General features: G+C 42.3%; 1 protein-coding gene across 7 annotated transcripts in view; it reads right to left on the bottom strand.

The window, feature by feature from the left end:
* Positions 1-20,053, bottom strand: part of RCBTB1 (RCC1 and BTB domain containing protein 1) — a 59,824-nt gene that overhangs the window by 25,319 nt on the left and 14,452 nt on the right. For 4 of the 7 annotated variants that reach the window (XM_072760545.1, XM_072760541.1, XM_072760546.1 and 1 more), the window contains exons 2-4: positions 6,728-6,803; positions 6,440-6,606; positions 5,706-5,856 (exon numbers count right to left, since the gene is read on the bottom strand). In XM_072760545.1, coding sequence (XP_072616646.1) covers positions 5,706-5,856; positions 6,440-6,565 — 277 coding nt within the window. In that variant the 5' untranslated portion in view covers positions 6,566-6,606; positions 6,728-6,803. Of the gene's footprint in view, positions 1-5,705; positions 5,857-6,439; positions 6,607-6,727; positions 6,804-7,392; positions 7,460-10,402; positions 10,655-20,053 lie in introns of all 7 variants that reach the window. The other 3 variants (XM_072760543.1, XM_072760542.1, XM_072760544.1) reach the window with 3 other exon arrangements.

Genomic DNA, 20,053 nt, shown 5'->3' with positions numbered 1-20,053 from the left:
TAATCCACAGAGTATCTGATCCCACAAAACATCTCATCAGACCAAGGCACCCACTTTTAGCAAAAGAGGTACAGTAGTGTTCACATGGCCATGGGGCTCCTGGTCCTACCTCATGTACTGCAGCATGCACAAGATGCCAGCTGGACACAGCGATGACAAGCTGGCTGAAGGCACAGCTGAGGCATCAGCCTGGAGATGAGACCATGTGAAGATGGGATGCTAAGCCCCAAGGTACATATTCGAAATCAGTGACCACTGTATGGTGCTGTTTCCCTAACAGGTACAATACATGGGTTCAGGAACCAAAGTGAATTATGTGAGTGACCCTACTGAGTAACCATCACTCCCAAGGACCAACTTGGGGAATCTGTGCATCCTGTCCCTGAAATGACAGGTTCTGTAGGTTCAGAAGTCCTGGTTCCCTAAGCAGAAACACTTCCACAAAGAGATACGGAAAGAATTCCACTGAACTTGAAGTGACGGCTGCCACAGGCACTCTGTGTTCCTCTAGGCAAAGGACCAACGGGAAAAAAAAAGAAGTCACCCCCACCCCCAGCAGGGGCAACTGACCCAGTAGCAGGAAGAAGAAGGACAGCTACTATGTAATGGGAACAAGAGAGGAATGTGCTTGGCAAGGACATGAAATTTGGTACTTTCGGTGCACACTTGCCCAACGCTGGTGGTAAACTGAAACGTACAGTAGCCACAGCCAGAGTACAGCACGGTTAGGGGCTCGTATACCTCACGGATGAGCATCTGGGTCACACAGTCAGGTCAGCCCCCTGGGCCAGACGCTAGCCAAATGTAAAGGGACTCTAGAAGGAGTGCTAGAGGATGGAGGCAATGAGTGTCAGTTGTGGCCATGAGACTGGCTGCAGCAGAGAGGCTGTAATTCATCCCACCAACAGTCTTCTTGTTTTTCCTAGGAAAAGAGGCCCTCTAGAATCTGGAGGAGCTATTCCCAAAACTCATCAGAAGACATGGATCTGAGCAGTACATGGGACAGAATGGATGAAAGCTGTGCTGTGTCACTCAGATGCCCCTCAGGATTAAGGACCTCATTCTTGGGCAGCCCAGGTGGCTCAGCGGTTGAGCGTCTGCCTTCAGCTCAGGGCGAGATCCTGGAGTCCCAGGATCAGGTCCCACATCAGGCTCCCTGCATGGAGCCTACTTCTCCCTCTGCCTGTGTCTCTGCCTCTATCTCTCTCTCCATGTCTCTCATGAATAAATACAATCTTTTTTAAAAAAGGACCTTATTCTCCAGATGCTAGGCTGCTACCAGCTGCCTGTTCTCAGCCATTGGTCCTCTCTAGATTTGCCCTTGGCAATCACCTTCTTGCTTATACATTATTTTACTATTTTAAAATAGTATATATACTTATCTCTTCCCTTTATACGTGATGAAGCATAGGAAAAGTGAGCTTCATGAGATGGTCTCCATTCCCCAGGAAGCTTTCAAAGCAGCCCCATCTAACAGGGCACCAGCATCTATTTCCCCAGCCCTGCTCTTGCCACACGGTCTCTGACAGACTAAAGGGCAAGCTTCGGGATCACGTGAGGGTCTGGCAAAATCACCAAAGGATGGAACAGTGCAACCATACGCGGCTAGAAGGGAATGTGGGGAGTGGGGGTGGGAAGGGCACGGGACAGGGAGAGAGCACAGAGGGGGAAAGAAGCATCCCATGAAGTTCTGACCTTCAAGGACACTTGGCCTTCAGAGACCGGATGCTGAGTCGGAGAGTGGTCACAAACCAGGAACTCTATAAGTAACCTAATTTAATGTTGATTCAGAAGACAAAAAAGAATTCTACAAGCCCTAAGTCTACATGGAAAATGATAATACTAAATGAATGTTGATCTTCAGAGTAGTCACCAGATGGGACTAATTTTTTTGTTTTTTTTAAAGAAAGGCGAACTGCCACATGTAATGCTTTATTTGGATGTGTCTAAGGTCTTGGAAGCTTGACTACCCTATTTCTCCTACAAATGGACTTTGAGAGCTTGTCTGGAGGTTCTAGCAGGGGAGCGCACCTACTGGTACACCCCTGACGATTCGGGGAGGGTGGGGAAGGTCATCCTCTCTGAGCACGCAGCATCGGGAGGGATGCACATGGAGCGGTGAGGGAGGAAGGGGACACCCACCACCCAGTCAGAGCAGCTGTATCAACCCTGGCGATCAACAGGGTGACAGATGTGGCAACCAGATCACTCTCACATCCTAGATTCCAATTTAATAATGTAGCACTGATCAAAACATTCCTAAAATGCACACAGGTTAGTAAAGCATGAAGAAATGAACACATTTTTAATCTATATTCTTTCCCCAAAAACCTACTGAAATATAGTGAAGGGAACAATTTTCTTCAAAAAAGGCACAAACACTCAAGGACAAAAAGGACAATAAAGAAGAAAATAACAATAGCAGGGATGTGAACAAAATTTTGGAAGATGGAAGGCAGACGGATGTGTTAAGTTAACACGGCCAACCAGAGAAGGGAACATCCACGTCTGCAAAAGGAGAAGCCAATTACAACCCTGGAATCTCAGGGAGGCCCAGGGATCGGGAGGGCCCGGCCACCACAGGAGATGTAAGGGCTGGTGTATCTAAAAACAGGAGCAGTTAAACCCCAAATCCTCATCCTCTTCCTGTAGGGTCAGGCAACTACCCCTTCCCAATGCTGGAATAAGACAAAAGACCTACAGCATTTAATTGCTGTGAATTTCTTACTGCGAAACAATTTCTCACTTTGTCCAAACTTCCTTCCCTCCCTTCTCCTACATAACACGACAAAGAAAATGAGTTAGGAAAATAATCTAGAGAGGCCCTGAAGGCCTCCATTATCCATGGAATACGACAATATTCTAGAAATGAAGAAGAAATTTTCAGACTGAAGAGTCAACAGAATGATGAATACATAAAAATTATCCATACCAGAGTACATACTCATGATTTTTTCAGAAAATGGGGAACAAAGAAAAGATCCTTAAAGCTTCCAAAAAGGAAAAAAACAGTCATATGCAAAAATAACAGAAATCGCAATGGCATGAGAATCTCAATAGTAACGCTGAAACTTGAGAGATGCGATGACTTTAAAGTTCTGAGGAAATAGGATTTTCAATCAGGAATTTGATTAAGTCCAGCCGAACCGCTGAACAACTGTATGTGTAAAATGAAGACATTTTAAGAGAATGTCTCAAAGATTTCTCTCACACTCCTTTACTTGGGAAGCTACTAGAGAATGTGTTTTCACCTAAATAAGGGTATAATCCAAGGAGGAAGACACAGGGCACAAGAAATAGGGGATCCAGGGGCACCAGGGTGGCTCAGTTTGTTAAGCATCTGCCTTCAGCTATGGTCATGATCCCGGGGTCCTGGGATGGAGCCTTGCATCTTCGGGCTCCCTGCTCAGTGGGGAGTCTGCCCCTTTCCTCCTCATGCTCTCTCTCTCTCAAATAAATCTCTAAAAAAATAAAAAATAGAAATTGAGGATCCAGAAAGGACAAAGGTGAGGGGGTAAATGAAGTTCTGGGCTGAGAGCTGGGTGGCGGGCCGACAGTGACCAGTACCAGTTAGAACGTGGGGACAGAGGGCTCCCGAGACAACTAGGTGATCTCAGATGTGCTGAGACACAATACTGCTCTATGGACAAGTGTGGGCATAACGACAGACCTATAGAAAAATAAGTGAATGAACCCCAGGAAAACAAACAGTTGTACAGAAAGGTGATGGCTCAGCTATAAATCACACGGAGTCCTAATGATGTAAATACTAAATATCGATTTAACCAAAAAGGTGATACTGCTATAGTGAAAGGATCGGGGGAGGAAAAGAAGGGGAAAAGAAAGCTAACTTCTAGCTGCCATGATAAAAAGTGGAAAGATAAGATCTAAAATTGAAAATTCAGAAAAAGTAGTGTTAAGCATGTTAATTTAAAAATATGAGATTAAACATGAGAAGAAACATCTGAAGGAGTTAGAAGTGGTTCCCTTCTGAAGGGCAGTTTCTAAGACTGAGGAGGGGTGAGGCAGAGGTTCTTCTGTTTTTTACTAAAAACCATATACTACTGATGGCTTAAAGTGTTTTAAATGGTTTCATTTGTTTTAAAACTATTTGTTATATATATAAAATATGCACAAATACTTGTGCCATGCGTAGATCTGATACATAACACACGTTTAAAGTATATTGTATAAAATGTATAATAATCAAAATTGAATTAAAGAAAAATATCCCCACAAGAAAATCAGTTATTATATTTTTTTGTTTTATGTTTATTTGTGTTTAGATCTTAATTTTAACACTCAAGATAGTTAAGACTACATGATCTGGACTCTGGAAATAACTCCAAGAGTTACAATTTTCTAAGATCACCACGTTGAAGAAAACTAAGAATTTAAATATGTATGTTTTAGGGGTACCTAGATGGCTCATCCATTAAATGCACGACTACTGATTCCGGCTCAGGTCATGACCTCAGGGTTGTGAGATCGAGCCCCACACTGGGCTCTGCATTCAGCAGAGAATCAGCTTGAGATTTTCTCTCTCCCGCTCCCTCTGCCCCTCCTCAACTTGCACATGAGAGTACACACACATTCTCTCTCTCTCAAATAATCTTTATTTTTTAAATAAATAAATAAATAAATAAATAAATAAATAAATAAATAAGTAAGTTTTAGTGTGTTTGCTCTAAAAAACCACCCCAGTATTTTATAATCAGAAAGCAATGATCAGTTAAAACGGGTGTTTGCTAGGGAAAAAAAATCAAATCATTAGGTCACAAGACATGACAAGCAGAACCAGTCAGCAAAGTAGTAACTGCTTGAAAGAGCCAGTGTGATGCCAGAAAGCATGGTTACACAACATGGAAGTGAGATCATCACCTCATTATGCTCAACACCAGTTATATCCTCACTAGACACTCATGCTCAGATCTGGATCTCACAGCTTGAGAAAGAGGCAGACAGCTTGGAATAGATTCAGATTTGAGTTAAAGGCAATTAAAAAGCTCAATACTAAGACCTCTGGCAATATCCGAGGAAGCTGTGATTACTCAGTCTGGAGGGAGAGAGAAGCAAACAGAAAGCTTCCCCAAGGAAAGCAGAGGGTCTCTGCTAGAGAGAGCGAGAGTTAACATGCTTAAAATATAAAGGGAAGAATTCAGGTTATACAGAGTCCCCGTTGCCCACAGTGCAGATAAATTACCAGAGAAGAATGTTATATTCTCCTTGTTCAGTGATCTTAGGGAGGCAGAGATTAAGAGGAGAAGAATCTATCCCACATTCTTTCCAGATGGCACACACATGAATGCCAGGGACTAAACCAAGATTTCTTAGATTCAAGATTCAGGAACTACACAATGAAAGGAAAACCAGCATTATGTGTGTGTATCAAAATGTGCCAAGTAAAATCTGAAAGTTGCCTTGCTACCAGAAATCTATGGAAAAATCAGGCTGAAGGACTATTTCATTTGCTGTATCTAATCTTTAACAACTTTGCATTAGCATTCTAACGTTTGCTTAATTTGCGAGCAATGTTATGGCTGCTCCAGAATTAGCCTGAAGTGCTTAACTTTTAGTTTGGTATAGTTCCCAGAAATTAAGAAATAAACCATTCAAAATTATTTCATAAGGCCCCACCTCCCCTCAGCTCAGAATTAATGCTCGATTTCCCACAAACTGAAAAGCTGGCTTTGTTCCCTCTTTACCTTCGGTGCTGAGAAGGACATGTGGTCCACTCCCATAACTAAGGCTTTTAATCTTCTTTCCACACAAGGCTTCTAGCTTTTTGGGTACAAGTGTACTCTGATTATCTCCAGTTCCTAGACAGTTACTATAGTTCAGTCCAAATACAAAGACCTAGAAAACAAATAGTTTTGTCTCAGTCAGTCGGCCTGAAGTTACACCAAGGCCCCTTCTCCACTCTGAAAATAAGACACACTAAGTTCAGTGTGACAGCTCAGTAGGTAGGAAGAAACTGACCTGATTAAGAAAAATTAAGAAAAAAAACCTCTGCTGCCATAACTTAAGTTTTAGAATATCTAACCATACTATGGAATTCAAAGAGTAGTAGAGGGTTGAGGGGTAGTAAAACTGAAGAAACTGAAAGGAGAGAGAGATTATATTAGACACAGTCTTCTTGAATTTCAGGTTCTTTTATCCCCAACCTTTTCAGAGGATTAGGAGGTAGGCCTTGTTGGATACACTTGGGATAGTGGTAGGAGAAAAGACTGGAAGGAAAGTAAGGGCCAAGGGGATAAAGTGCCAAAAAACATACCAGGGAAAGTGGAATGAATGTGTCTATGGATCTTCCGCTGCAATATTTCAAAACAGAGCTTGATATGAATAAATTTGCATTCTGGGATGATCGGCTGGCCACAATCTTTTCTCAGTCTTCAAACTTCACACACAAATTCCACTCCGCGTTTTGAGAGATTCTTACCTCATCATTGTCAGTAACGTACAAGGCTTCATTGGCTGAGGTGCCAAAGACACACGCTTTCCGAATAGATGCAATTTCTTGAGGTGAGAGCAGAGTGAAGATTGGCCACTTTCCTACATCCACCATGACTCTGGATTCAAGTAATTCTTATAAATAAGCCGACATCTCTGTGGTAACGGAAAAGATCCCAAGAAAAAGAATGAAATAACCACTAAACTAACTTAAAAAAAAAAAAAAGGCACTGTGAATAAAAGGAAACAAAACCTAATTCCAAAAGAAACTACCTACCTTTGGTTAAATGGATCACTCACTTTCCCCAGCAACCTGTCCAATCCTTCCTCCACCGTCAAACTTGGGCCTTTCTCTGCAATGAGAGGAACAACTTGCTAGAACCAGCTGTTGGTCTTGCCTACTTGCAAGTCAGTACTTATCTGTTACATCCATACTCATGCAACCAGACAGCAGATGATGAACAGGCACGCTAACCGGATGAAACCACGCGCTCTCGTCAGGTATTTTTTTCTTAGGTTACTGAGATAAAGTTACAGGTTACAGTACTAGTTTGTCTAAGACACTGAATTCTTGCTTAGGAGAGGGAGGGAGGGAGGAAGGGTGTGTGTGTGTACATGAATGTTATAAAAATCAGAATCATTACCTCTACCTCCCCGCTGTCCCACTACCACCTGCAGGATACACCCAAAGATCCCCATCCCTTGTAGAAAACCACTGCCATACCAAGCGGCTGTTTAATGATGGGAATGGGACATCCCTCATGGGAGTCTAGAGTGGCAAGAATATCAAGAAGGACTAGCCTAACATATACTGAATGAAACCATAAAAGAAAGGATTTATTCTGGTCCTAGTTTCCATGACCATATTTTCTACATATACACAGAGCAAATTTCATTTCACATTGAAAAAAGTTATCGAAAGAACAAGGGAAGACAACTCACCCTCATCTCAGTGTTCAAGGTCCTAACTATAGCTTCCATGCAAGGGGCAATTAGCTTAAATAGTATCCTATAAAAAGCAGATATAGGTATAAATTTCCATAAAACTCTAAACTTGACCTGTTTAAGGAATTTTATACAAAGAGCCCTGGTCATGCCTCCAATTCTTCTAGGGTTAAAAAGCATTTCTAGAAATTCCAGGGAGCTACACAGGCACAAAACCCTACCACGCCAAGTGAATTTCCATTCTGGCTCTTACCTCTGGAAATTGAAATAGAACCAGTTTATAAATACAACCAGGATTTCCTAATGAGGTACAGAACTCCTGAAGTTCCTTCCTACTTTTCTCCTCAGACCTCTAAAAATAGCCAAGAGAGCCAGGCTCAAGACCAAGGCCTTCTGGGGTCCAGGACCTCCGAGAACACCTTGGGGCTTAGGTGTACTTAGCCAAGGCCTCAGTTTTCACCATCCAGGGAGACTTTTCCCATCAGCACTAACTTGGATGACAGGGAGGATGACTTCTATGCCTCAAGAATCACATCACATATTCAATAAGCATTAAACACAATCAGGATGAGCTACTCCCCATCACTCCACAGCAGACTCCTGAAACAACATCTGAATGCTCTGAGAGGTATGGACAGGTGCGTGCTGGTGAGGACACACAAAGGATTTGGGGAAAGGTAAATAATACATAAACATGTTCAAAAATGTTGTACACGTACAACTAGTACAAAGGGGTAAAGGAAAGTAAGTCTCCCTACCATCCCTCCCCAACCCTCTCCTCAAAGGCAACCACTGTGGACAGTTGTCGCTAATTCCTTCCAGAGGCAGCGTATGCTTGCAAAAGCACTGGGTGTATGTGTGTGTAGAAGCCTTCTTCCCCTTAGTCGACAGCACATCTTGGAAAGCATTCTAGATTAGTACATGTAGACGGACTTCATTTCTTTTCACTGGCACTTATTTTTTTTAAAGATTTTATTTATTTATTCATGAGACACAGAGAGAGGAAGAGACACAGGCAGAGGGAGAAGCAGGATCCCTGCAGGGAGGCCCGACGTGGGACTCGATCCCAGGTCTCCAGTATCACGCCCTGGGCCGAAGGCAGGTGCTAAACCGCTGGGCCACCCAGGCATCCCTCACTGGTACTTTTAAATAGCATTCCACCCATCAAGTTAACAACTTATCTGCTTCTACTGAGAGACTGTTGAAGTCACTGCTAGTCTTTTCCTAACACAAACAAGCCTGCTATTATTGTCTACATATATTATTGCATATGCACGTCTTTTCTGATATATACATTTACAAGATAAATTCCTAAAAATTAAGCTGCTGGGTTAAAGTCTAATTGCTATTTTATCTTTTTTTTTTTTAAGATTATTTATTTGAGAGAGCAAGCACACAGGAGGGGAGGGAGTCTTAAGGCACCACCCGGGCACCCCAAATTGCTATTTTACCTTTAACAGTTACCTCAAATTATTCTCTACCAAAGTAGTGCCAGTATATAAAATAACCACCAATGTATGGCAGCACCTGATTAGCCACATCCTTACTACACAGCGTATTATCATGGTATCTTGGTTTTGTTTCAACTTGAATTTCTCTTATGATGAGTGAGGCTGGGCATCATTTAAAAAAATAATCACAATAATAGCAACAATAACTGATACTTCTCGAGCAGTAGGTGCGCCAAGTACTGTTCTTGATATTTTACATCTATTAATTCATGTAATCCTCAACTTACAGACAAGGAAATAGGACACAAAGAGATTTTAAGAATTTGCTCAGGGCAGCCCCGGTGGCGCAGAGGTTTAGCACCGCCTGCAGCCCAGGGCGTGATCCTGGAGACCCTGGATGGAGTCCCGCGTCGGGCTCCCTGCATGGAGCCTGTGTCTCTGCACCTCTCTCTCTCTCTGTCTCTATGAATAAATAAATAAAATTAAAAAAAAAAAAAAGAATTTGCTCAAATCATAAAGTGGCTGACTCAGGGCCTGAAGCCGCATAATGCAGAACCTGGAATCTGCACATGCACTCCTAACCTCTTGGCCTCAAGCGTCATCCTTTTATAAAGTCCCTTTTTTTTTCCTAATGGACTATTGTTCTTTTCTTTGCTCTTGATTTTTGTGTTCTTTATATAGTATGATTGCCTTAAATGCTCTTAGAAATAACAAAAAAAAAGATGCCTCCTACCCTGCACCCAAATGGCCTGCTTTGTGTCTCTTACAAAACAGGGAAGAAGTCACAAGAAAGGAATAGTATAAATGAATACAAGCAGAATGAATTCCAAATAAAAAAACAATCCTTTATTTTCCTAGAATATGAATCACATCAAAGTCCTCAAAATTTAATATTGTATTAATATAGAATTTTAAATAAACAGGGAAAAGGGGAGGGATTTAAGTTAGCCAAAGAAAATATGATTTGTCACATTTAAAATTACAACACAAAGGAGGGGCGTCTGGGTGGCTCAGCAGGTTAGGCGTCTGCCTTCAGCTCAGATCATGATCTCAGGGTCCTGGAGAGACCCCCATCGGGCTCCCGTCCAGCGAGGAGCCTGCTTCCCTCTGCCCCCCACCTCCACCTCCCTGCCCCCACTCTCTCTCTTGCTGTCCCTCAAATAAGTTAAAATTTTTAAAAAATTACAACACAGAGGGATACTAACATTCAAACGTACACAATTTCCTGACAACAGCACAATTATTCTGAAGTCATGAATCAGTCACACAGGCAACTATGCCCCAAGGGTTTGGCAAGCTACTGGAAAACCAGGCTTCCATAATGATGGCTTATTATGCGAACGGAGTTTACCCATCGCTGAATTACTTGCAGCTTTATTTTACAAGACGTCTGTCCAAAGTCTTGTACATTAAAAGTCAGCATCAAACCAGGTCATGTATCCTACAGGTCCACACCCCTCACGGGATCAGAAGCATTGCCAACAGTCTGCATGGTGGGAGAGAGAGTCCTGAGGCGCAGGCTGGCTTTTAACTAATCAGGGTGACGTGCCACCTACCTTTACGAGCCTGGGTTTCTCAAAAGTCCGTCCTATAAAACTCTGTAACGTTGTGGTCAAGCTGGGATGAACGAGCTGCAGGGGATTTCAGGTGGCGTGAGAACGAGGGCAGTACTGCTGCCCAGGCAAGTCATTACCCCGACAATCCCGCCAGGTGGGTAAAGAGCAGGAAGGAAGACACTGCAGTGACCACGACTGCTGCGGCCCCACGGGAGGCAGCCTCACACACATTATTTCATCTTCTCCATACTCCTGTGAGGAAGAAGGGCCATAATCCATTCTTCGTAGATGAGGAATGAGGCTCAGAGGTAAAGCGACTTCCCAAGGTCACAGAGCAGTGAAAAGCACAGTCCGGACTCAACCCCAAGCCCTCTGAGTCTTCTTACATCAGAGAACATCAGCCCTGGCCCCTGAGAGGTTAAACTTCTCGAATATTACTTCCTTCTGACTTTATTTTGCCTAATACTGTATACCAGCATCTGTCTTTAAAATGCTTCAAATATAAAAAGTACTTCTCCCCACCCCCCAAAAAAATGTGTTCCCTCATTTGCTTCCATCTAAATTTGGCTGGTTAAACCCTGTGAATATCACTCATTCCTTCCTCCTTCCAAAAACCACTAAGTAGCAGGCTCTGGAGACCAAATGCACCTTTGTCCTCAGGGACTCCCAAGAGTGTATGAGCACAAGGTGCCTCCTTGGCTGCAGGCTGCTAAAGCACAAAGGATGCCTTCGCTAGACTCGTCCAAGCTGAGCAGCTGAGGACACGAACAGGGTATCCTCAGACCTCGGACAAGGTTCTCCGAGAGGTTCTGTGGAGTAATTAAAACTCAGGATGTGCTATGTGCTGTACAGATCAGATCAGTCCTGAACTCGGGCATGTGGCATATCTTGTCCTAAGGCAGCATAATGTAAATGCAAATACCATCAACATTTTCTAATTAACGCAAAATGACCACCATCATCATTACAATTAGATTACTGTGGTGAGATGTTTAATTTCTCCATTTACCTGGGGGCAGTGACACCTTTGCTAATATTTTTTTATCAAAGATTTTATTTATTTATTTATTTATTTATTTATTTATTGATGAGAGAGAGAGAGAGAGAGAGAGGGAGAGAGAGGCAGAGACACAGGCAGAGGGAGAAGCAGGCTCCATGCAGGGAGCCCGACGTGGGACTCGATCCCGGGACTCCAGGATCAGGCCCTGGGCTGAAGGTGGCGCTAAACCGCTGGGCCACCTGGGCTGCCCAACACCTTTGCTAATATTAAGAAAATCATACTAAGTATCATTCTATCAACTTTGTATGTCTGACTCTCTACCACAAAATTATAAACGGTGTATACTACTAATCCAAAAAGCCAAAGCAGGTGGAATCACTGGAAATTAACTAGCATTTAACCTGTTATGAAATCTTGACCAGACTTAAGAACCCCTGTGGCTGACAATGAATCAGAAATAGAAGGATCACAAGAATAGTATTAGGCTCGCTCTAATGTCTTATGACATCTACTAAATTTGCCTACACATCAAGAAGTAGTAACAGATTTGTTCTAATTCTATGGATTATACTTTAAAGGAATATAAACAGAGTTCAACATCATTTCATTTAAATCATCACTCCGGAGGTTGCAAACAAATTTAGATGCTTCAAATAGTACTATGTGGAAATATTCTATTAATATACTACCAAAAGTAGAGTAGTATATTAATAGTCGTATATTAGCAGGAGGCACTACTAATAGGGAAGACTCTTCAAACGGCCCGCCCAACCTAGGCCATCCTGGATAGGCACACACTTTGGTAAGTATTCAGCAGTAATTAAGCATCCTAATACAGTACTATGGCTTCTCCTTCCCTAGTACTATGCATCCGTCAAATGAAGTATCCCAAAGGAGTCGCTAACAAAAAGCTAAACTATGAGCTTATTCCCACGTTAACAAAAACAAAACGAAAACACACAAAACACCCTGCAAAAAAACAAGTGTATCTGTAAGGCGCAGCTATGTTCAAACACAGTATGTGTTATAGGATTACAATTTTCAAAGTATAATACATACAGATAAAAGGACACATACACACCAAATGTATTTCTCTGTAGAGAGATTAAAGGTAATGTTTTCTTTCTTTGTACTGTTCAAATATATTCCACATTTCTGTAACAAACACTTTGTGACCAAAAGATAAATATTTTAAATGAAAATTAAAGCTTAGTTATTTGAATTATATATACCCCCTAAACTGTTAAAAGCTGAAAGAGGTATTCTGGTCTTAAATTTACAACCTAGGATGGCAGAGTGTTTCAGACAAATCTGTAAAATAAGTTATTAATGTAAAATTAAATGTAGAAAGTGGGAATGTAAAACGCTACAGCCAATGCAGAAAACAGTATGTCAGGTCCCCAAAAACTAAAGACAGAATTAGCAGGTGATCTAGCCATCCCGCTGCCAGCATACACACAAAGGACTGAAAGCGGGGACTTGAACAGAGAGTCGTACACCAACGATCATAGCAACATTACACATAACACCCAACACAAACATCTACCAACAGATGCATGGATAAACAGAATGTGCTATCTGTATACAATGGAATATTATTTGACCTCCAAAAGAAACGACTGATGCATGACACAATGGGGATGAACCCTGAAAACATTAGGCGAAGTGAGACAAGCCAGACACAGAAGAACACAATTAACTGTATGACTCCACTAACATGAGGTATCTAGCCTGGTCAAACTCCTAGAGGCAGAAGGGAGAATGAGAGTTGCCAGGGACTGGGGGGAGAGGAGAACGGGGAGTTACTGTTTAATGGGCACAGAGCGTCAGTTTGGGAAGACTAGAACGTTCTATGGAGACAGGCAGTGATAACCGCTGCACAATATGAATGTTTTTGATGTCAGTAAACTGTATACTTAGAAATGGTTAAAATAATTAATTTTATGTTATGTATATTCTACTGTAATTTTTGAAAATCAAATTATGGGGGCACCTGAGTGGCTCAGTTGGTTAAGGGACCAACTCTTGGTTTTGACTGTGCTCTGTGGGGAGTCCACCTGAGATTCTCTTCCTTTCCCTGTGCTCCTTCCCCACACACGTGCGTACATTCTCTTGCTCTCAAATGATCTTTTTAAAAAATTAAAAATAAAATTATGATCCCATGGATTTACATCAACCTGTATTAATAAGCTCAAAGCTATACATTTTTATTTTTATTTTTTAAAAAGATTTTATTTATTTATTCATGAGAGACAGAGAGAGAGAGAGAGAGAGAGAGAGAGAGAGAGAGAGAGAGGCAGAGACACAGGCAAAGGGAGAAGCAGGCTCCATGCAGGGAGCCCGATGTGGGACTTGATCCTGGGGCTCTAGGATCTTGCCCTGGGCCTAAGGCAGGGGCTAAACCGCTGAGCCACCCAGGGATCCCCAAAGCTATATGTTTTTAAATTAAATATAGAAGTGTTCCAGTCCTAAAAAGTATTTTTGAAAAAGTAAAATCATAATTAATTCTGTCTTGGGAAGGTAAGTTTAGATTAGAGAAATCTTAAATGGAACACTTCTAAAAGACATACAGCCTTCTTAGAACTTTCCAGCATATATAGCAATTCAAACTAAACCAACTACTTGTTATGATGACCAGTCCTCCTAGAGATTATTATAAAAATGAGTTCTAATCAGCATGTCAGTTATATTAAATAATCACCTCTGAGGGCAGCTTGGGTGGCTCAGTGGTTTAGCGCCGCCTTCAGCCCAGGGGGTGATCCTGGAGACCCAGGATCGAGTTCCACGTCGGGCTCCCTGCATGGAGCCTGCTTCTCCCTCTGCCTGTGTCTCTGCCTCTCTCTCTCTCTCTCTTTCATGAATAAATAAAATATTTTAAAAAAATAGTTAAAAAAAAATCACCTCTGAAGTACTTCAATAAGATAATCTTTTTTCGGGGATCCCTGGGTGGCTCAGCGGTTTGGCATCTGCCTTTGGCCCAGGGTGCAATCCTGGAGTCCTGGGATCAAGTCCCACGTCGGGCTCCCGGCATGGGCCTGCTTCTCCCTCCTCCTGTGTCTCTGCCTCTCTATGTCTATCATAAACAAATAAATCTTTAAAAAAAAAAAAAGATAATCTTTTTTCTTTTTGCAACATTTTTTTTTTGCTTATTACTTAGGAAGTACTTCCTTATACAAAGCATTAATATGTTCAGCCTCAATTGTGCATTAATAAGTGAATCAATGATTTCTTGCTTTTCTGCCATATGGAAATAAAGCAAGAATAGTGCAGAAATAAGAAAGCAGAGGATGACGGGATCCCTGGGTGGCGCAGCGGTTTGGCGCCTGCCTTTGGCCCAGGGCGCGATCCTGGAGACCCGGGATCGAATCCCACGTCGGGCTCCCGGTGCATGGAGCCTGCTTCTCCCTCTGCCTATGTCTCTGCCTCTCTCTCTCTCTCTCTGTGTGACTATCATAAATAAATAAAAAATTAAAAAAAAAAAAAAGAAAGAAAGCAGAGGATGGAAGCGTTTTAACACCTCAGAGGATAATAGGTCAACTCATGTGGATCTCCATATTTTCTCTGGCACTTGAAAATATACCCTATACTCCTAAAGACTTCTTTTGTGTCCATTGGTACATCAGATCAAAATCCCATTCCCTGGATGGCTTTTCCCAGTGAACCAGCACTGCCCCTCAGAAAGCTCGTGGCATGGAGAAGTAAAGGTTATTTTATTTTACACTCTAAAAGCAAATTTAGTCAAGAGGACAAACACCTTCCAATTTTAGAAATCTACATTTAGAATGGAAGACTAAAGGAGTAATGTAGCAACCGATCTTTGGATCCCTCTAGGAGCAATTTATTTTCCCTTCCCCAAGGCACCAAGTAACTGTTAAAGGAAGGTTTGCTTTACTGATCTAGCAGAAAATATATCTGAATACATTTACAGGATTTTAAAAAACAACAGGAAATGGAGAAACTAGTAAAGGAAAACTTTGTTTTTGATAAAATAATGCTCTCAATATTAAACAACGCTAGAAATTAGAATTGTAACGTACTAGCAAGTGGCTTCCACACGGGTATCAACCCTCACTTTAACCTGCACGTATTTGGCACAAAGGAGACGGATGCAACGGACGGGAGAGTCCACATCAGAACGTGTCTCCTGCTGACCTAAAACAGCTTGCTAAGGAAGAGGTCAGAATACCGTGAACAGCCACGCAGGCTGGTTAGCTGGCACCAACATCCTGACTCTTCTAGTGGCGTCATTCTTGGGGCAGGAGGGAGTGTGTTCCCTTCCTTATCTCGGAAGCCGATATTCTCACAGTAAACATAAAGGACTCTGAATGCTCAGTCCCCTTAGAGGTGGCCTGTATGATCTTCAGCACACCAGATATGGCCTGGTACAGACTATTTCAAACAGCTACATCAAATATGAAAAACGACTTTGTAATTGCAAAAAACTTTATTTAAATTAAAGCACTTACATGTACACTGAAAATCTCTAATAGAGGTTTTTTTTTCTGTTTTCATAAACTGGATGGGTAATGATTTATTATCAGCTTAAGTTGCTAAGCTGCCTTACAACAGGAATTTATTTATAGTTAATGAGCTATTGATAAAGTCTAAGATGCCTCACCAAAAAAAGCACTACTGTAGGATATCGTGGACAAAATAACAGCATATATTAATTCTTCCTCTGACAATGACCCCACACACCAAGAATGTTGGGGGAAATCATAAAGAGCAATACGTTCATGGTCTCTGGCTCCTTTTTTTTTTTTTTTTGGTCTCTGGCTCTGAAGAGATTATGGTCTTTTTAAGATTTTATTTATTTATTCACGAGAGACACAGAGAGGGAGGCAGAGACAAAAGCAGAGGGAGAAGCAGGCTCCATGCAGGGAGCCCGATGCGGGACTCGATCCCAGGATCACGCCCTGAGCCGAAGGCGGCGCTAAACCACTGAGCCACCCAGGGACCTGCGAGATTATGGTCTAAAAGAAAGATCCTAGGAAGTGGAAACCTAGAACACGAATACAAGTAGAATAACCGGACAACAGAATACCACATACAAATATATGGTCCATGTGATACATATGAATGTATAAATGGAAAAAAATTATGTGCACAACAGTTACAACCAAATGAAAATGATATATACTGGAAAACTGCTACACGAAATTCCAGAAATCAAATTCTTAGTATCCTACCAGATAATAAAAATGTAAGCATTTCCTCAGTGAAGGTCACCCAGTTTCCTGCAGGAATGAGGGTTTTTCATAGCTTTCTTCCTTTTTTCACCAACGGAAGTTCCTGTCTGAGCACAAGATTTAAGTGTGTACCCATCTTTCTCTATTTTTGAGTATCGCATTTTAATTCTAGTAAGACTTTCAAAGAGATGAGTTGTAGGGTTTTAGGCTAACTTCTGGGGTGCAACTCCACAGCTTGTCATGTCACACGTCTACGCCACAGCAAAATAAATTCAGGAAACCTCTCAAGTTACAGAAGAGCCAAATGTTACTCTCATCAATTTCTGCCGTACTTCTTCTAATGGTCTTTTTGAGACTGAACAGATGCTACACCTCTGACTTAGACGCCAAATGTATTTCCAAGGGCCAGACGGGCCTCTAAGACTCAGCCCCAGATTTTTATAAATAAAAATACACTTTAAGACTGCTGCAGCCATACTGTGGTGTGAGTACTGCAAAGAAGCAAAGTTTCAGAGATACTGATGCTTTTACCGCCCCAGCTACTACTAAACAGCTGTCATTCACTTCTCTTTTCTGCAAGCTTACCTGACTACAAGAAAGAAAGGGAATGTCCTGAATACTTGACAAATTCCATAAAGACAAAGGGGCTCTGAGAATGTGGCATTCTCCAAAAGAGTTGATGCCATCCTTCAAAAACACAAAGATGAACAGGTGACAAGATAATCCTCCTACCTTTGTTTAAAAACAGACCGATGTTTTAAAATTCCTAACATAGTGACTGCCCTCTTTGTCATCAGTTTTGCTCGAATTTGTTACTCACCGGAGAGGACATCTATCACTTCCCAACACAATTAGCAATTATGGTCTCTGGCAGCAATTCTCCATCCCCCCCGCCCCCCCCCCCCCCAATCATCTGAAGAGCCACTTTCATTTCATTGCACAGAAGCTTTAGGCAATTCTAGGACAGAGTATCTGACAGCTCATTGTAAGTGAAGAAATAATTCAACTGAAGCCACGTGCTCAGGTTAGAAAAGCAAATAACCCAAGTGGCAATAGTATTAGCAGAACAACAACAACAAGGTCTCCAGGGTTGTGAAGCTGACTGTAATCTTATAGAAGTACTGTTTTTATGAGATACTTCTATTTTTAAAAGGCAAACAGAATGGAACTTTGATGATTTGAAGTAATTCCTATAGTTTTGTTCTTCTTTGCGCCAAACATACAAGGCTTTGTAAAACAGATCACTTCAAAAATAGATGGGTCAAAAGGCTTAAGAAATGGAGAGAACACAGTAATGCTTGATTTTATTTTTCTAATGTGTTCAAGGCTGGAATAGAAGGACCCATGTTCAAATCCATTTATGGTATCGTGAACCTTTCCTACATGAGCAGCTCTCATGTGATTTCATCTACTAGTGTCTGCTGGCCGCATTAAAATATCAACCATACCCTGTGATGGCCCAAAGCCAAACTGAAATTCCAGCAGTGGACGGGCAGAGGCATGCAGTACTCATTCAATAAATGCTTACCTGATGTCCTGTAGGTAAAAAAGCCCCAAAGCCACCACCACAACCCCCTCCCCTGCCCCGAGCAGAACTTACAAGGGGTCAGGGGGGTCTAGGTGTATAAAGAGATGTTCACCAGAGCGAGCGGCCACTGCTCTGCTGGGGAGGCGGGAATGCCATGGAACACCAGAATCGCCCAGTGGCAACTACCTGTGAGAAGACAGGCACCGGGAACGGTGAATGTATATGCCAGGTGGAGGGACTGAAAGAAATGTAGCAGGGCTGTAGCCAGAAAACTTCGCCTTCATCCTAAGAGCAACATTTAATCACTGAAAGATCTTAAGCAGGGAAGTGGCATGATCAGATGTATGTCTGTTAAAGATGACTTGGGCTGAATGCAGAGACCAGATGGGGATGAAGAAAGAGAACACAGAGAGCCCAAGGTGGCTGCGGTAAGGCCGGCAAGAAAGCAGCCCGTACCAAGGAAATGGAGATGGAGAGGCCTGGACAGGAGACAGACTCAAGAGGGTTCTTTAACTGACGGAATGGGGGAAAGGACCTGAATGAGAGGAAAGGAGAGCCAAGGATCATACCCAGCTGCTCAGCTTAAGTGACAGTGAACCGTAGTGCCACTCGTTAGGACAGAGAACACAGCCAATTTCAGGGGGGAGATGAGGAAGTCTAACCTGGACATTTGAAGTTTGGCTGCCAGTGGGATATCAAAGTGGCTATGTCCAATAGGTCGATTTATAAATCTAAAGATCAAGAAAGAGATCTGGATTGGAGATCTGGAAATTTGGCCTGAGATCACCCAGGGAAAAATGTATGGATTAAGGGGAGAAGGGGATCTTGGAAAGAACTCTAAAAGTCCAACAGCAGAGAGACAAAGGAATACCCCTGCAGAAGAGTCTGTGAAGGAACAGGCACAGTAGGAAGAAAACCAGGAGAGCACAGCGTCACGGAAGCCTAGGGACAGGGATATTACACAAAGGAGGTAGTGCCAAGGTCTAATGGTGCTGAGACCAAACTAGGTAAGGACTGAGGTATGTCCACTGGATGGAACAAGAATCACTGGTGACCTTCGCAGGAAGAGTTTTGGTGAAGTTGTAGGTGGACAAGGCCAGATTGCAGCAGGTTGAGGAACATGTGAAAGATGAAGAAAAGGAAACAATGAATATAAACAACCTGTTCACAAAGTTTGCCTGTAAAGGAAAAGTGAAATAGCTAGGCAGTAAATGAAAATGGGCTGGAATTGAAGGTCATATTTTGAGTGATCTGTTTTAAACATGTTAAATTCTCAAAAAAAAATTTTTTTAATGCTTTTGCTTTCAAGTAATCCCTACACCCAACATGGGCCTTGAATTCACATCCCCAAGATCAAGAGTCACATGCTTTACGGACTGAGCCAGCCAGGTGTCCCAAGAGACTGAAAAACGTTTAAATGTTAGTGGGAAGGAGCCAGTAGAGAGAAAGATAAGGACAGGACACAACCACTGAGCAGGGTTACTAAGGAAGTAACACGAAGTGGAATGTGAAGCAGAGGTGCAAGACGAGTTGTAACAAGGAGGCGCGTCTTTGTGAAAACCCAGGAGAAAAAAAAAAAAGAAAACCCAGGAGAATGAAAGGACAGATATGGATGGAAGTGAGTTTCAAGGATGGGGCATCAGAGTTGGAAACGATTTCTCTTCTTTTTCTCCCTCTCCCTCTGCAGCTTTCATTTCCACCAGTAATTTAGGAGGATTCCAACCTCCCCATATCCTTGCCAACACTTATCAATGTCTTTTCTATTACAGCCATCCTAGTGGCTGTGAAGTATCTCATCGTGGGTTTGATTTGCATTTGACTTTCTTCTGAGGTCACCTATATCTCCCTGCAAAAATGGAAAGCTTTCTGTTCAGAGGAAGAGGAAAAATAGCAATAGAAAATGGAGGCGGGGGGAGGGGAAGGTATGGAAAAGG

The sequence above is a fragment of the Vulpes vulpes genome, chromosome 6, assembly GCF_048418805.1.
Source record: "Vulpes vulpes isolate BD-2025 chromosome 6, VulVul3, whole genome shotgun sequence".
Taxonomy (NCBI): domain Eukaryota; kingdom Metazoa; phylum Chordata; class Mammalia; order Carnivora; family Canidae; genus Vulpes; species Vulpes vulpes.
This window is presented reverse-complemented; position numbering and strand designations above follow the sequence as displayed.